Below are 19,029 nucleotides of genomic sequence, written 5' to 3' on the forward strand. Positions count from 1 at the left end.
TCTGACGCTGCAGTAATTCACAACAGGCTTAAACAACGTGCTCATATTATGGATGTGGTCAGAGGTCATGTGATGTATGGATTTCAAAGGAGGAATTCAATGTAAAGCAGTTCTCCCTGTGTCCTTCATGGCATATATAATCACACTTAGTTATCCACAGGTAATAGGGAAAGAAAAACAAGTGGTGATTTATTAAGTGAAATGTAAATTCCACTTGAGTTTTAAAGGTGTTTTATGTCATTTTTCAGGTGGAGGGGCCACCACTGTCTTGTCTTCAAGAAGATGTTATGGCTTTGCTTATACACTGCTCAAGAGATCTTCTATTGAGAGTGTTTTTCAGACTTCCTATAAGTGATCTGTTCTTTTCCTCTGTATCTTCCTGCGTTGCAACAATGAAATTTCCCCATGGGTGGACAATAAAGGATTATCTTATCTTATCTTAACTGGTTTCTCCCTCTTTCAGAGTCAGGACTACACATGGAGCTCAGGGGCCGGCCTCCTGCTGGTGCCAGAGTCAGGACTACACGTGGAGCTCAGGGGCCGGCCTCCTGCTGGTGCCAGAGTCAGGACTACACGTGGACCTCAGGGGCCGGCCTCCTGCTGGTGCCAGAGTCAGGATTACACGTGGAGCTCAGGGGCCGGCCTCCTGCTGGTGCCAGAGTCAGGACTACACGTGGAGCTCAGGGGCCGGCCTCCTGCTGGTGCCAGAGTCAGGACTACACGTGGAGCTCAGGGGCCAGCCTCCTGCTGGTGCCAGAGTCAGGACTACACATGGAGCTCAGGGGCCAGCCTCCTGCTGGTGCCAGAGTCAGGACTACACATGGAGCTCAGGGGCCAGCCTCCTGCTGGTGTCAGAGTCAGGACTACACATGGAGCTCAGGGGCCAGCCTCCTGCTGGTGCCAGAGTCAGGACTACACATGGAGCTCAGGGGCCAGCCTCCTGCTGGTGCCAGAGTCAGGACTACACATGGAGCTCAGGGGCCAGCCTCCTGCTGGTGCCAGAGTCAGGACTACACATGGAGCTCAGGGGCCAGCCTCCTGCTGGTGCCAGAGTCAGGACTACACATGGAGCTCAGGGGCCAGCCTCCTGCTGGTGTCAGAGTCAGGACTACACATGGAGCTCAGGGGCCGGCCTCCTGCTGGTGCCAGAGTCAGGACTACACATGGAGCTCAGGGGCCTGCCTCCTGCTGGTGCCAGAGTCAGGACTACACATGGAGCTCAGGGGCCAGCCTCCTGCTGGTGCCAGAGTCAGGACTACACATGGAGCTCAGGGGCCAGCCTCCTGCTGGTAAATTAATAGTTCAATTTAATTAGAAAGTAAGAGTCCAAGCAAAGCAATAATACATTGATGGGGACAAGCAGGTGGTAGACCACCACTAGAAAATATATCATATATAGTTTAACTTTAACTTGGAGTGAAAAAATAGAAGGAAATATTTCAAAGGGAGTTATCCGGACATTGTTGTTGTTTTATTTAACAAAGCTTGAGTCGCTAGGGCCTATATGGTCTGAGCTGAAGGTGAAACTGACAGACTGTTATCATTAATATTCATTTAGGCTGCTCCATCTGGAAAACAAATCTTTTGTCCAACCAGCGGCCTCTTGCAAATTCAGACAGATCCTCCTCCTCCTCCTCCTCCTCCTCCTCCTCCTCCTCCTCCTCATCATCCTCCTCCTCCTCCTCCTCCTCATCATCCTCCTCCTCCTCCTCCTCCTCCTCCTCCTCATCATTCTTGTCATCATCATCCTCCTCCTCCTCATCATTCTTGTCATCATCATCATCATCATCATCATCATCATCAAAACGTTATATCGGACACTACACGGTCCTAACATTAAGGACAACATACAAACAAACAAATAAACAACAAAATAATAAATCCCGTATGGCTCAAACCCAGTTGTCCACGTTAGAAAAGAATCACACCAAGCTCAGTGCTGTGATGGTCAGGGATATAAGCAGATCAAACTAACATTTTCTACTGCCATATAGATATGATGGATTTCCACGTCAGATAAATAATTATAATAATTAATAATTTTGTCTTACAGTAACTCTGCTTAGAAACACCTTCATGCTTTGGGGACATCATTTATAAAATTATCCCACAACTCTCTCACTACATCCCTAATTAAAACCAATTTGATCTCCACTTAAAACAGATTCCCTGTTTGCTCTTTCTCACAACAACAAGGTTATATATATATATATCAGGGTCGCAAAATGCGACGCAATTTCTCTCAAATGCGATGCGTTCGTCATAAAAAGTGTGTTTGTATCGCAGCTTTTGCGATACAAAAATGTTTGTTCAATTGTATCACCAAAGCGCCTAAAAAGTACTGATCACTCGTCAATCGATCGTCAATAACGGCATGACACATGTAGGACACTGTGTTGTCATGACGAGTCCCGCTGCTGTCTTAGATCAGAGTCTGAAAGTGGGAGGAGCCACGTGCGCTAAAGTTAGCGTCACAGATTCGGACTTCCGAGGTCAATAGCTCCTAAATGCAAAAGTCTTTGCAGATCATACACTACACTTATTTCGCACTAGTAATACCCAATGCCTATATATATATATATATATATATATATATATATATATATATATATATATATATATATATATATATATATATATATATAGGCATTGGGTATTACTAGTGCGAAATAAAAAATGACATTAGTATTTGCCTAGAAGCGTTCTTAATGTTAATACCTCATTGAGATGCGACCGTGGAGCTCAAAACTTGAGTGAAATGCCTGGATAAAAACATTAGGAGCAACTGTCAAAGCTCAAACGCTGCAGCGGTAATAGGAGGAAATGGCATATTCCTACACGGTTTAATACAGGTTAGGGAAAGCCTCTGGAGCCCCAATCATTTGCATTATGTAACAGCAGAACTCGTATAGTGGACTATATTTTTGGCACGCAGGAACGGCAAGAAACAGATGGAACGCAAGAGGTTAAGAAGATTTACAGCACGAATGTAGCAACATGAGGTTCTGATATGATGTAACTGAAGGCAGAGGTGCACTCTAACTTATATTTCTTGTTAGTCATGTGGGTTTGTTTTGACAGTGCTTATAAGAACATTACATTGTGTTGGTATAAAATAGGCTGTGAACAAGGAAGGAAAGCAAAACAGTACAGTATATAAATGGAAAAAATATAAGACATTTGAATATGCAACACTGAAATGGCTCGCGTCACCTCAACATCTGTTTGGTTAGACAATCCTGTTCTTTTGTTATCTTCAAGAATGTTTTAAACTTTTGGTAGGGATCTAAACTTTTAGAAAGAATTACAAAATTGCTGTTCGCTCGATAGTCAATTGTTCTCTGCATTTTTTCCGCATTTTTCTAGGCAACCAGTGCAGTGCCTGGGGACAATTAGTATTTAGCTAATGTGAATTTGTAACGCATCAAGCTTTTACAAGAGGTAGCAGCCAATATGTTGAGTAATTTCACTTTTTGTTTTCAGTAGAACAAATAGCAGCTGTTTAAACTGGTAGGGATTATAACATTTAATTAAGCTTTGCCTCTGTTTGAGCGTTTATTATCCTGACGTTTATCATTACACTTATGGCAGGCACAAACGCATCGCTCGGTTTGAAACATTGAGTCTCCCAGGCTTCTTTAATCTCTGAGACTCACACTGTCAAGAGGAGATAAGCAAAGCACTCTTCTTTTGTAAACCTCATGTAAATAAATAAATAAATAAAATGTGCTGTACCTTTATTTTTGTACAGTTGGCTTAGCTATTATATATTGCAATAATGTTAGTTTGAAATATGCCTTTTGGACACATGTAGCACAATATTTTACAATGTCAAAGTGCACATTCGCAGGGAAATACGAGTTGCTTGAGAAATTGTGGTTGCAAAGTTGCTCACCATTACTATGTGTTTTGGAACTGTCCTTTTGATCACAAATACTAGACTGAGAGATCAATAGAGCGCTGCAGAATTGAACTTCAGAACTATGTATTTGGCGTCATCACAAAAAAATGGCACAGACTGAACCAATCAATCAAGGACTAGAGCAAAATTATGATTGACGTTCCAAAAAATTGAAATTTTGAAAATGGACAAATTGAATAGACTTTGGAGCAAATTCTTCACAACATGTTCAGTTGTTTGTATGCTTTTTCTTCATCAAGTATACAAATGTTCACCTAAAAACCTAACATTTTCAGAAGTCAAATGTGTGTGTAAAAAATGTCTGCGATAATGTCCAGTGTATAAGCTCGGATCACAGAAAAGAAACCATTAAGACGTCGACATGCGCTGACCCTGTCTCAACTTCCCAAAGTGGTCACAAAGTTAGTTCTGATTGTGTCAAATTCTGTTATCAAATCCATCTGCAAACAAACTGCATCTCTGGGTGTGACACTTGGCTTTCATTCCTCCTCCCTTCTCCTCCTCACTCGCCCGTCTTCCTGCAGCTCGCGGCAGCATTAAAGTAAATAGGTAATTAATGTGTGCCTTTGGGGGAACAGCAGTGCGGAGGAGGCCTGAGGCTGGCCCACAGGCACAGACGCCACAGACATGGAGCTCAGTGACGCCCCGGCTTCAACTACATGCAACCACACTTCAAACTCAGCAATATTCACGTCTTTATTATGTTTAACTTCCTCCACTTATACTGATGAAAAATGAGGAGGAGGAGATGTACAGATTAAACAAGAAAGTTTGCCTGGACGATCTAATCACACGTGTTTCTAAAATGTTCTTAAACATTCAGAACTAAATCTATAACTTATTTGATTTCAGATTTACAGATTAGGTGATTCCACAGAAATCCTTGTTGTTTAGTCCTCAACGTTAAATTTGTAAGTCATGTTGGTTTTGACACTAACAAACCATGCGTTTCTCTGATTGGTTTCTCAGTCTATCATGTCTGGTTTCATGCAGACGTTATACGGTTCCAGGCCATTTATAAAGTATTAAAAAGGTTTGTGATTTCTTGGCTGGCAGGGCAACTATAAAGATATTTGAATATACTTTATTTAAAGGGTTCTTGTTTCAGACCAGATTTAGATTCTTTTGTTGACCGTTTCGACTGCTCACTCAATCTTCAGATCCGGTAAAATCAGCTGTTAACACGCATCATAACATCACATACTAGAAGACTGTGAGTGAGCAGTCAATACTAAAACAAAGAACCTTTTAAATTAATCATCAGAAGGCCAAATAAACCATATATATTGGACATATATAGATTAAAATGCATGCGCCAGGGGATCTTGAGACAGAATCTTGGTCATGGAAACTGTTCTACTGCATTGAGTGTCTAAAACAAATTATATATATATATATATATATATATATATATCCATCCATCCATTCATTTTCTTCCGCTTATCCGGGGCCAGGTCGCGGGGGCAGCTAAGTAGGCGTCTAAGTAGGGACTCCCAGACTTCCCTCTCCCCAGACACTTCCTCTAACTCCTCCGGGGGGATCCCGAGGCGTTCCCAGGCCAGCCGAGAGACATAGTCTCTCCAGCGTGTCCTGGGTCTTCCCCGGGGCCTCTTCCTGGTGGGACATGCCCGGAACACCTCCCGAGGGAGGCACCCAGGAGGCATCCGGAACAGATGCCCGAGCCACCTCAGCTGGCTCCTCTCGACATAGAGGAGCAGCGGCTCTACTCTGAGCTCCCCCCGTGTGGCCGAGCTCCTCACCTTATCTCTAAGGGAGCGCCCAGCCACACGGCGGAGGAAACTCATTTCGACCGCTTGTATCCGCGATCTTATCCTTTCGGTCATTACCCAAAGCTCATGGCCATAGGTGAGGGTAGGAACGCAGACCGACCGGTGAACAGAGAGCTTTGCCTTTCGGTTCAGCTCCCTCTTCACCACAACAGTCCAATGCAGCGACTGCATCACTGCAGCCGCTGCACCGATCCGCCTGTCGATCTCACGCTCCATCCTTCCCTCACTCGTGAACAAGACCCCGAGATACTTGAACTCCTCCACTTGGGGCAAGGACACCCCACCCACCTGAAGAAGGCAAGCCACCTTTTTCCGGTCGAGAACCATGGCCTCGGATTTGCAGGTGCTGATTCTCATCCCAGTACATGTGTAGTGAGTGATGCAGTACATGTGTAGTGAGTGATGCAGTACATGTGCAGTGATGCAGTACATGTGTAGTGAGTGATGCAGTACATGTGTAGTGAGTGATGCAGTACATGTGCAGTGATGCAGTACATGTGTAGTGAGTGATGCAGTACATGTGCAGTGATGCAGTACATGTGTAGTGAGTGATGCAGTACATGTGCAGTGATGCAGTACATGTGTAGTGAGTGATGCAGTACATGTGTAGTGAGTGATGCAGTACATGTGTAGTGAGTGATGCAGTACATGTGTAGTGAGTGATGCAGTACATGTGTAGTGAGTGATGCAGTACATGTAGTGAGTGATGCAGTGCATGTGTAGTGAGTGATGCAGTACATGTAGTGAGTGATGCAGTACATGTGTAGTGAGTGATGCAGTACATGCAGTGAGTGATGCAGTACATGTAGTGAGTGATGCAGTACATGTGAGTGATGCAGTACATGTGTAGTGAGTGATGCAGTACATGTGCAGTGAGTGATGCAGTACATGTGTAGTGAGTGATGCAGTACATGTGTAGTGAGTGATGCAGTACATGTAGTGAGTGATGCAGTACATGTGTAGTGAGTGATGCAGTACATGTGTAGTGAGTGATGCAGTACATGTGTAGTGAGTGATGCAGTACATGTGTAGTGAGTGATGCAGTACATGTGAGTGATGCAGTACATGTGTAGTAAGTGATGCAGTACATGTGTAGTGAGTGATGCAGTACATGTAGTGAGTGATGCAGTACATGTGCAGTGAGTGATGCAGTACATGTGAGTGATGCAGTACATGTGTAGTGAGTGATGCAGTACATGTGCAGTGATGCAGTACATGTGTAGTGAGTGATGCAGTACATGTGCAGTGATGCAGTACATGTGTAGTGAGTGATGCAGTACATGTGTAGTGAGTGATGCAGTACATGTGTAGTGAGTGATGCAGTACATGTGTAGTGAGTGATGCAGTACATGTGTAGTGAGTGATGCAGTACATGTAGTGAGTGATGCAGTACATGTGTAGTGAGTGATGCAGTACATGTGCAGTGATGCAGTACATGTGTAGTGAGTGATGCAGTACATGTGCAGTGATGCAATACATGTGTAGTGAGTGATGCAGTACATGTGTAGTGAGTGATGCAGTACATGTGTAGTGAGTGATGCAGTACATGTGTAGTGAGTGATGCAGTACATGTGTAGTGAGTGATGCAGTACATGTGTAGTGAGTGATGCAGTACATGTAGTGAGTGATGCAGTACATGTGTAGTGAGTGATGCAGTACATGTAGTGAGTGATGCAGTACATGTAGTGAGTGATGCAGTACATGTGTAGTGAGTGATGCAGTACATGTGTAGTGAGTGATGCAGTACATGTGTAGTGAGTGATGCAGTACATGTAGTGAGTGATGCAGTACATGTGTAGTGAGTGATGCAGTACATGTAGTGAGTGATGCAGTACATGTAGTGAGTGATGCAGTACATGTAGTGAGTGATGCAGTACATGTAGTGAGTGATGCAGTACATGTAGTGAGTGATGCAGTACATGTGTAGTGAGTGATGCAGTACATGTGTAGTGAGTGATGCAGTACATGTGAGTGATGCAGTACATGTGAGTGATGCAGTACATGTAGTGAGTGATGCAGTACATGTAGTGAGTGATGCAGTACATGTAGTGAGTGATGCAGTACATGTAGTGAGTGATGCAGTACATGTGAGTGATGCAGTACATGTAGTGAGTGATGCAGTACATGTAGTGAGTGATGCAGTACATGTGAGTGATGCAGTACATGTAGTGAGTGATGCAGTACATGTAGTGAGTGATGCAGTACATTTAGTGAGTGATGCAGTACATGTGAGTGATGCAGTACATGTAGTGAGTGATGCAGTACATGTAGTGAGTGATGCAGTACATGTGAGTGATGCAGTACATGTGAGTGATGCAGTACATGTAGTGAGTGATGCAGTACATGTAGTGAGTGATGCAGTACATGTAGTGAGTGATGCAGTACATGTGAGTGATGCAGTACATGTAGTGAGTGATGCAGTACATGTGAGTGATGCAGTACATGTGAGTGATGCAGTACATGTAGTGAGTGATGCAGTACATGTAGTGAGTGATGCAGTACATGTAGTGAGTGATGCAGTACATGTAGTGAGTGATGCAGTACATGTAGTGAGTGATGCAGTACATGTGAGTGATGCAGTACATGTAGTGAGTGAGGTGATGTAACTGTGTGCTTGGAGCCTCACCTGCTGCGATGGAGGCCAGTCTCACGTAGTCGGAGCCTCTCTCCTCTGGTTCATACGGATAGTCCTCCACAAGGCTCAGACCTACAACACAAGACGTATAGTTCATGTATACTCTTATCCTGAATGCATTTACTTTCTGTGCACCTTAAGGCACTTTTTTGACTACTCATTTGCTTTATGGTGATAATTACTGTGCGTATAATTACAGCCGTTTTGGAGCCTTTCTAATTCCAGAGTAACTTGGATCAATCATGAAAAATCATTTTGTTCTTGGTCCAATGACAATGTCACAGGGACATTTTGGCAAATGGCAGCACTTAAACCTTCTTACCCATATGATTAAAGGTGCATTATGAGACTTTTCTAAAAGGGGTCCATCGCCTGCCAGTATCCATGACAATGTCATTCCTTTTTCTGTAAGAAATTAAATAGCTTTATCTTGTATTATTCAATTACAAGTGTTTTAATTCTACAACAAAAATCTTACAGGGGTCACCTTTTTATACATCTGATGTGTAAGCCCAGGTCAACTGTCTGGATGTCAGTATAAAGTATATTTTCAGTTTAAACTCAAATACTTCCCTGGCTAGAATATTAGTCAAACCATTACTTTGAACAATAAAATAATAGGACTCTGTAATTTTACAACTCCTCTGTGTTGGAGAGGCACGTCACGCACTGCAGATGAATGTGCTTCAATTAGAAACGATTTGGGTTTAATTCATGAGTCATCTCAAAGAGGGTCTGAAATGGCCTCCAAGCTGGCAGCAGACTGAACGTTTTTAGGATTTGACGTTTCTATAATGGAGTTGAACAGATTTAGACGACATCAAACGTATTTACTATAGCCATAAAAAAAGTTGGACCGTTAAAAGAGATAAGAAATGCTTGGCACTTAGGATGCTGTTAAAGGAAAGTTTGATCAATTAAAGCTGAACGTTCTTCTTGTAAGTGAGTCCATTTCATCTTTAAAGTACAGTAAAAAAAAAGTACTTTGAGATGAAACCAGACCACTGAGCGGCATCTGATTGTAAAACTGTTGAAAAAGTGTTGTAATTACAAAAGAAAGAGTCTGTGGAGAGAGGATTATGTTCTAAACAGTGCACACGTCCAAAACAATGTATACATGTGAAGCTGACAACGTGCCAAAGGAATTGTAAAAGCTAAAAAGAGAGCAGAGAAGCAGCTGATTTACATATTTCCTTCTTTCACGATAGGCATCCAAGCTTAAGTGTTATATATAGCCCTTCTATACAGTACAAGAACTATAGTGTAGAGCAGGGCTTCTCAGACTTTTCCGGCGTGCCCCTCTTGGGAGATATAAAATGGATCCGTGCCCCAGTTGGCGCTGGGCGTTTTTCTGTTGCTCAAAACGCGTCACGAGCCTTGCAAAAACGGCCCCCTAAACGGCCGCGCCCCACACTTTGAGAAGCTCTGGTGTAGAGTAAACGTTCTGATTTAAATTGCTTTCAACTAAATGGTCTCGGAAGTAATATGTTCCATGAGCTTTCATGTGATGAAACAATATAAATAGGCTACTACTTTCATACTTTGGGTAAAATCTTGAGGCATTTTGACATTGTTCTGCCTTTTTGTATAAACTTTTTTATTTTTATATTGATAGTTATTTAAAGAAAGTCACAGTCTATTCCAGATATATCGTACAAAACAAGCTGTGATCCAAACAGTGCCTGTTTGTGTGTCATTAATGTGTGTGTTCTTCACAGATTGCCGAGAGCTGCGAGCACTCCTGAGGCACAGACTGTTTATGTGCAGCAGAGGAACACGGCTGTCAATGCCAATACACACAAGTGCTCGTGCGAGACAAACTACTGATGCACCGGAATATAGCTCAAGTTAAGACATTCACATCATTATAATGTGTTCAGTGGTTGGTGGTAGTGGTTCAAGAGGAGCTGAACTAAAACGATTAGAAGTTCTATCACCAGAATCCACTACTGTTCTTTCACTTTACACCTGTAGATTAACAATAGTAAATGACTAATGTGTGTTTTTTTCTGCTGCCTCCTCAATTAAAGGTGCATTCAGTAACTTTTTTGAGTGAGGGTCCATTTTGATGATGACTTTTTTTTTCCTCCTCGTGTTAGCTGCCATTGTTAGTATCCGCTCTGCTGAGACTCCATTTCCCATGTGCCCCTTGTGTTTGTCATGTGCTCCCATGTTTGTTTCTGTGTCTCCGCCCCTCACCTGCCGTCTGCTACTTCCTGGATTTCACAGTCACCTCCCACCACACCTGCTTATCTTCTCATTCCCTCAATTAGTTTCTCCTGCCACTTGTTTGTTCTCCACCAATCACCTGCTTCTCTGTGTATTTAAGTTCAATCTCCCCTTTGTTCTGTGTCTGTTCGTCATTTGATGTCTGTCCAAACGACTGCTAGTTACTCCTGCCCTGCCCTGCCCTGCTCCGCTCCTGCCCTGCCCTGCCCTGCTCCTGCCCTGCTCCTGCCTTGTTTTCCTGCCTGTCTACCTGAGCTAAGTTTGTGCTTTCCTGTTTTCGACTTTTGGAATTTTGGATCTTTTGTGTTTTTGCATTTTTTGGACATTCTGAACAGTTGTGCTTTGCCTTTTGATTTAGAACATTTTTGGAAATAAACTCTACTTTGCCTTTATTCTGACTGCTTTTGGGTTTTTGCCACCGGGATCATAACAGCCATACTCTTAGTCTCGTTGCATAAATACCCGCTGTACTCGCGAGTAAAGCCAGGCCTAAGCAGCTAGATCTGTGTGAGGTAGTGAGGGCGGGGCACTCCAACTCCACACCGACTCTGTCCCGGTCTGTGTTGTGGGGTTCTGTTCAATTCAGCACTTATCATTTTGGGAAGTATAGTGTCTGTTTTGGAATTTAATTGTGCGCCTTCAGAATTATTTTTGGAGAGTTGCCAACAACTATAAACTAATGCAGACAGTATTACACTACGGTATTAAAGTGGGAAATAAAAGTAAGGATTAAATTAGAGACATTATTCTCACCACGCTAATCAACAGAGGTGTGCTGAGAGAGGGAGAGCTCCAGTCGGGTTTATCAGTTACTTCAAACTCGAGCTGTTTTCTGGTGCGTTTGATGGGCTTAGTTTTGAGCAGCGCAAAGAATGGATGATTTTACAAATGGAACAGGAGAAGAGTAGACGAAATAGACAATTGGAGCCCTCCTCGTCCTCAGCTCTGCAGACGGCTAGCTACGGGGAAGGACGAGGTGGATGTGAAGTAGCCGGATGATCCTATGATGTGTGGTAGTCTTAAAAACTCTGAGGTCTTATGCAGTCTGCAGATGTTGTTTGGTCACTTGTCTCCTGAACAGTGCACTGAATGACCTGGTCAGATTGTATCTAGAACTATTCAGAGACTCTTCCTCGCGCACACACCTGATCGAACATGACATTGATGGGGGAGGAGACCCAATCAAGCCGTGATTCTTTAAGTGTACAGCCCAAAAACGTATGGTGATGGTGGCTGAAGTCCTGTACATGTTGGATAATGAAATAGCTGTCCCGTCGTCCTCCAGTTGGGCATCTCCGAGTCTTCTGGTCAGTAAGTCTGATAAGTTTCTGTAGAAGAAAAGTGAACTAAAACAGATTCACATCCATTGTCGCTGATGGAAGACTGCGATGGTCAGGTCGGTTCTGCAAGGCTTGTGAGCAAATTCCGCTCGTGCAAAAGAGATATCCGCTTTTGTAATTCCATTTGGTTGGTTTGAGAATACAGTGATGAGCTTGGGCCTTCGGAACATGCCAGCACGTCGGGCATGACCTGGTGAGATGTCCTCTTGTGTACGTTTTGTTTTGTCTCTGCATCTAACTAAAGACTGCGGCCCTTTGAGCCAGAGGTCGTAACATAACTAACAGGCGACTCTCTGTACAGTAAGAATGTATGTTTTTCATTGTATTTTTCCTTTGCCATACAAAACACCTGTGATATAATAAATGGAAGATAGATTAGTTTATGCCATATTGTGATGGAACACACAGACAATAACATCTCCAGAAGACACTCTACCAGAAAACTTACATCTTGCAACTTGCACCTTTAATCAAGTAAACATGGACTTCCTCTTTGTCTTACCGTGCAGCACCAGTCCAGACTGGTGCAGGCTCCAGTAGATGCTCAGGCAGTTCTTCTCCTTCTTCATGCCCCGTTTGCACTGACAGCCGTGGAGGGGTGTGGCCAGCAGGGCCGTCATGGCGTTCTCACACTGGCTCCTGGCCCCGGGGCCCAGTTTGACGCTGCCATCCCCAGCCACACACTGTCTGAGGGTACGAAGGCGCGGGCTGCAGCTGTCATCGCTGGAGCAGGTGTCTCCAGCCCGAAGGCAGTCCCATCCAGTGGAGCCCAGGACCAGGCTGGGGCCTCCTGAAGAGCAGACACACACAGGGTTGCACTTTACAATAGTGGTGGTTTGTTTTAACACTTTTGGCACCTGCTATTTTACCAAATCATTTTAAAAGCAAGCCCAAGACAAATTGAAATATTCCAACAATATTATAAAGTGGGTTGCAGAATTTGGGGAATTAAAATAGAATTGAGATTAATGTTTTGTTTATAGTGTTCTGTTCCAAGTGCACATTCCAAATATGTATCGTATATTAGAGCATTATCTAACATTTAACAATACATCATTAACACATAAACACATATTTATTTTAATAAATTTATCACAAAGTTGATAATCCATAAAAAGTACTTGCTATACATGAGGGCTTTTCCTATTGGATGGATCAAAGCTCATTAGATTAACTTTTCACCCATGCGCACCCACATTCATTCACCACCAATGGAAAAAGTACTCACTCATAATACTGCTCAAAATTATTCTATAAAATTACACTATCAAACAAAATATATATACTGGTACATACATATTTATAATCCTTATTATTCTTTTGTACGATCCTCACAAAAAGTATTAAATTTAAGAGTTGAATTCTTGTCTTAAAGTTTTGGGGCACCATTGCACCGCCCCAGTGAAAAAAGCCTGGACACGCCCCTGTCGTCACCATAGCTTTTAGAGCACAGCCTGAAGTCAAAATGAAATGGAACCTTCTCATGTTTGGGAATCATAATAGTCACATTAATTCTTAAATATCACAAAGAGCCTAAGTGCTTTAAACACTTTAGATCTTCCACAAAACCGCTCCAGCTACATTCTGTCTGGGGGCCGTGAAAATACTCTACATGTACCTTTAAATCCAATTATAGTACATTTAGCCTGAAGTAAATTTTGCAAGTGAGATGTAACATGTATGAATAACGCCTTATTGAAGCCATGTGACTCATCTCTAACTTTGCATTCTTACTGTGATGAGTGGCTGAAGAGCCTAGAGTTAAGTTGTTGGGGCTGTAAGTACATACTCGTTCAAAACTGGTACTTGTCAACATGACACAGTATTGACTTTTGGAGTACTTTTCAATGAGACTTCAGTTTCATGCGTCAGCTCCCTCTTTTATTTTTCATCTTTACACTATCAAGGCAATGAACACACGTCTCATATTGTTTGACGTCCGTAAGTGATTAGGGACCGGTGTGAAACATACCAGCCACAAGGGGTCAGTAATGATAAAGATGATTATCCCACATCATTCTTAAGCGTCACGCTGCATGCCCACATGATTAAACAATATTTTTAAGAGACCAAAATTAAAGCATAGAAAATCACGCCAAAACATATTTAGCATCCAATACAATCCACACAATTATTAGCAATGTGTTGGTCTTAATAGGATGAATAAATTGGCGCTTTGCTTGTCAGAAACGATCAGACATGGAGAATTTGTGGTATGAGCTGAAATATTGCAATCTTTTTCGGATTATTTGGGAAAAACCCACAGGGGGTTTTATTCACGAATCCATCCAGATGTCACGCACAACACATCTGACACCCGCGACTGCTCGGATACAATGAGGGAAAAAAAACAGCCTTCCAAACAAAGTGATGTGCTATTGGGGACGGTGCGCTCACTGTTGTCACTACTTTGTATTCTGCGCTAATCACAGGCAAGTTTTCCTCCCCCAAAGGGCAGTAGCAACAGCGAGCGAGCGCCAAACAAAACGCACTTATGAATGATGTATGGAGCGCAATTTCTCAGTCCATTGAAATGTCTATTTTGGGAACGCTGTTGACCGTGTAACCAGACAAAAAAACAAAAAACATTTCTAGCCAAAAGCTAAAAGCAGTGGCTCATGCCTTTTGAGACGGAATAAAAAACGGCCGGGATGTTTGGTACAATATGTCCTCTGTGTTTTACAGTTGCGTCATTTTGCAAACTCTTGAATTTTAGATACTCGACAAAACACAACTTCTTGGCAAATGGTTTTAACCGTGATCTCATTGAGCAAATACCACGCAAAAAAATCATTTACCATCTGAGAACAGTCAGATCCAAGTCTAGAACAGGACTGTACCAGTTCAAAACTAAAAGACTAATCCAGGTCTAAAATTAGACTACACGCTTGAAACAGGACTTCAAAATAAGAGCTGAAGCCAAGGAGAAAAATATGGATACAACTGACTCCAAATTAACAAATTAAATGCAGAAGATTCCGAATGCCACTGTCCTTGAGCTAACATAGAGTAAATGATCTGCGTAAGTGCTGGATAGTGATGCTTGTTACTGCCTTTGTACTCCAAAGTATGAATACTGCATAAAAGAGTTTCATGAAAACATCTCTTAAAAAGTTATCCAGGTCTGTTCTCTGCTGTTACTATTACACCTACTTGTACTTTCTACTAGGAGGTACATGTTTCATGGCTTAATGATGTGAACATATCATATTACTGAGTTGTATTTATTTTTTCGCAGTTATCAGTAAGTACCAGAATTTTCAACAGTTTTAGACACTGATAAAACATGACTTAATCAAATTGTATCTTAATAGAATCCAAAATGTAACTTTAATGCTGCTAAATTGAAAGTTGGCACAAAGAGACATGGTCAGATTAGTGTACAAGCAGAGTAGTAATTGGATATCTGTAGCTTGGCAGATTCCTTCAAATTTAAACCAAATTCAATTCCTGTAAAACACTATGAGATGTTGCAGAGCACAGTGAATTAATTAGAGAGTAAATTGTATCAAATTGTATTTCAAGCGTGATTAAATTAAATTTTAAGCGTGATTAAATAAATCCTCAATCAATTGGTAAGAGGCAAGAATTTCCAGTCTGAAAACAAATGATTTTCTAGTGAGGACAAGACTGAACCCACGTGAGTCCATAATCACTGGGACAGATACTGGTCATGGCCGTTATGTGAGGAGTTTGCATGTTCTGCCTGTGTCTGTAAGTTTCTACTGAGAACTCCAGACATGTGGTGGTGCTGACGGTGTCTGAACGTTGCAATTTTGTTACACAATTTCAAGATTGAAAAAAAAAAAAAGCACCCTTTACTTTGGTCAACATCGGGCGAAGTAATATTGATAAAATGGATATCTCCCTTTTTTTATGCATTTCATGATAACAATAGTCTGATGATATTGTGTCCAACAGAAATGTGTTAAAGCGTGTCTATAATCATTTTAGTTTAGGTTTAATTAAATGTCTATCTATATCACCATACACCCTTCTTTGACAATTACAAAACTTTTATTTGAAATCAACTTTTTCTACAGCATTTACGATATACTTGATGTTCGAATTTTTCACATCTTCAAAACGACAATTCACAATGTTTTCTAAATGTTGATTCATTGCTCACGTCTAGATTGTTGCTTATCATTTCCTGATGATCCAATCAAGTCTCCACGTGCTGCTACCACCATTTTTACAAAGCTATTTTTATTCACAAATGCATAACATTCTAAAAAGTTAAACGTTATTTCACCATGTCGCTCTTAACACATGTTGTCTTTTGATTGTATTTTCAAGACGTTGCTAAGTGACAGACATGTAAACCTTGATCATTTAACATGTCAAAATAAAGTCAAATTTGGGACAATGATTTTGTAACATTTGAGCACAGAATATTTGACAGAAATTAAACATCTTCCTCTCGGCTGTAGCCTTGACAAGCTTTTCTTAGTACGCCAAAAGACGAACATTCATCCCTAGTGGCTATTGAAATATTGACACTAAAAATATGATTTGTTTGAGGCAGAAAGAACAAGAGCGGAGACATTGCAGGGTGGAGATAATGCCACTCATTTCCAATGCAAATAAGCCGCGCTCCTGACTTTCTTGGATGAGGCGTCGGTATCGCAAACAAAAGCAAATATTCCAAGAAATCCTTTTTAAAATGTAGATGGGTACAACATCCATGACACCATCTCACCCGGTGGCAATTTCCCTCTGCGAAAAACGTATCCAAAAACCTTGAGTGGTGGTGTCAGGTGGCGGCGGTGTGGGGGGCCAGCTTCTCCCACTTCAAGGCAATTGATAGATCGAGCGTGCGTCAAAACCAAACCATTCGAAATCATGTTATATTGAAACTAATCCATTGCTTTGAGAGGAGGTTTTTTTTCCATATTTGTCTCATGAAATTAAGATAGCGGGAGATAAGCGGGTGCCGCCAAACACAGCCGGGGCGCACACCGGCAGTTCAAAGACAGACAGTCAAAACCAATTAGGGAGAATCAGTGCTTGTCATTCAGATTGGTTCCATCCCGTACGCCCGAATGTTTATCCCACTGAGGTAAATAATCTCCGAGCTGCCACTGCTTCTTGTTTAGAGTCTGCCAGCGTCTTCTGTCCTCTCAACCTGCGGCAGATAAACGAACGGTCTGATGGAATGTAAAAAAAAAATCGGTTTGAAGTGGAAAGACGTTTGATTAAGTGGTCAAAACTTCACATTTAAAACAGCTTTATCAAGATTTCATTTCCAAATCAAGATTTCTATTGAGCATTTTAAGGTATTCAAGATATGGATTTGGGAAAACTGTGACCAATGAAGATTCTCCATCATTCGAGCTGCAATGACCAAGTTTAAAGGCGCGCTATGTAACATTTCAGGTGAATTTCCCACAGTATGTAATGAAACATATCGATCTACATGGAGAAGAGCGGCTCACAAAGTAAGTAAGTGAGTAAAAATAAGTTAAGTAACAAAAAACACTAATAATTGAATAAATACACGATAAGTTTAACTACATTCCGTGGAACATTCTAGACGATGCAATAAACCTCTCAATGGAGGAAAGCGGATCACTTTTGTGGTGGCAGGAAACAGTTACTTCAAAGCAAAAAGGACAGAAAGGAAGGAAGTTGCAGGTGGTCTAACGTTGAATAGAATTTCTGAAAATAAAACTTTTGAGGTGAAGTCTGACTATTCTGTGCACGGTCCAGTGTTAAAGAGGTGAATAGTACTTTTATAACCTGTACTTTGTGGCAAAAGCGTGAGCAAATCTCATGCCAGACTCTAAATGACTTGACTCTACACTTCTTAAACCAAAGATGTCCGTTTGTATGTGTGTGTGTGTGTGTGTGTGTGTGTGTGTGCGTGCGTGCGTGTGTGTGTCGTCTGTGCCGCTCAGCCTGCTCCTCACGTCCCCCCTGCCCCACCTCAAGCTCCGACGCCACCGGGCATCCGTCACTGCCAGCCCCACTTAGCCAACGGCACCGGAGAGAGAGGAGGGAGGGAAGGAGAGAGAGAGGGAAGAGTGGGTAAAAGAGATGAGAGAGTGGGAGGAAGGTGAGACGAAAGAGAAATATATGGGAGAGGGAGTGATGAGAGGGAGGAGAAAAGGGGTAGAAAAGGGGCGGAGAGGGAGTGGTAGGGGAGAGAGGGAGGAAAGTGGGGGAGTGAACGAAATGTGGGAGCGAGAGGCATCAGAGGTAGGAGAGAGGATGAAAATGTGCAGTGAGAGGAGAGGAGAGGAAGGAGAGAAAGATCTAGAAAAGGAACCAAGAGAGGGGAAGTGGGCGGAGGTGCGAGTGTAAGAGAGAGAGGAGAGATGGAAAATGAGAGGGTGAAGTGAGAAGAGGAATGAAGGGGGGAGATAGGAGAAAGGTGAGTGAGGGAGAGGAGAGGAGAGAAGAGAGGGATAAGAAGCGAGGGGAAGACTAGACAAGGTGGGATTGAGAGGAGAGAAGAGGAAAGAGACAGAGAGAGTGAGAGTGAGGAGAGAAATGTGAGAGAGGGGAAAGAGAGACAATAGGGGAATGTGAGAGGAATAGAGAAGATAGAGGCGAGGGGTAAAAAAAAACAGTGAGAAGAGAGAAAGGAGAGAGAGAGAGAAGAGAAAGAGAAGAGAAATATATGCGACCAAGAGGGATAAGAAGTAAGAGGGGAAGAGCGGTTTAAGGTGAAGATTAAGGTGCAATTGATTGTCCTCACAGGGAAATTTGTCCACTGCATTCCATCCATTTGGAAAGGAACAAAAGGTGAGCGTGAGAGGACAGAAGAAGAAAGAGAGAGGGATGAGAGAAAGGTGAGCGAGTGAGAGTGGTGAGAGAGGGGAAAGAGAGAGGGGTGAGAGGAATGGAGGAGAGTGGGAGAGAACGAGAGAGAAGGAAATCGATGAGTGAGAGATGAGTAAGAGAGCAGGTGACCGAGTGAGAGGGGAAGAGAAGAGAAAGGGGAGAGGAGGATTGTGGAAAGGAGGAAGAAGAGAGAGAGCGCGGTAGATCAGAGAGGGAGAAGAGGTAAGAGAGTGGGAGCAGATGAAAGGTGAGAATGAAAGGAAAAAGAATGCAAGAGAAAGAGAGAGAGAGGGAGCGAGGGAGGTTTTAGAGGAGAAAAGGAGA

The 19,029-nt window shown here is 42.5% G+C and overlaps 1 protein-coding gene across 1 annotated transcript in view; it reads right to left on the reverse strand.

Annotated features, from left to right (window-relative positions):
- The window catches only part of gfra4a (GDNF family receptor alpha 4a), a 175,378-nt gene that overhangs the window by 35,901 nt on the left and 120,448 nt on the right, over positions 1 to 19,029 (reverse strand). The window contains exons 2-3 of the mRNA XM_072457536.1: positions 12,419 to 12,706; positions 8,339 to 8,419 (exon numbers count right to left, since the gene is read on the reverse strand). Of these exons, the coding sequence (XP_072313637.1) occupies positions 8,339 to 8,419; positions 12,419 to 12,706 (369 nt within the window). The remainder of the gene's footprint in view (positions 1 to 8,338; positions 8,420 to 12,418; positions 12,707 to 19,029) is intronic.

Source organism: Eucyclogobius newberryi, unplaced genomic scaffold (genome assembly GCF_026437365.1).
Source record: "Eucyclogobius newberryi isolate DKJ021-1_F unplaced genomic scaffold, fEucNew1.0.hap1 SCAF_21, whole genome shotgun sequence".
NCBI lineage: Eukaryota > Metazoa > Chordata > Actinopteri > Gobiiformes > Gobiidae > Eucyclogobius > Eucyclogobius newberryi.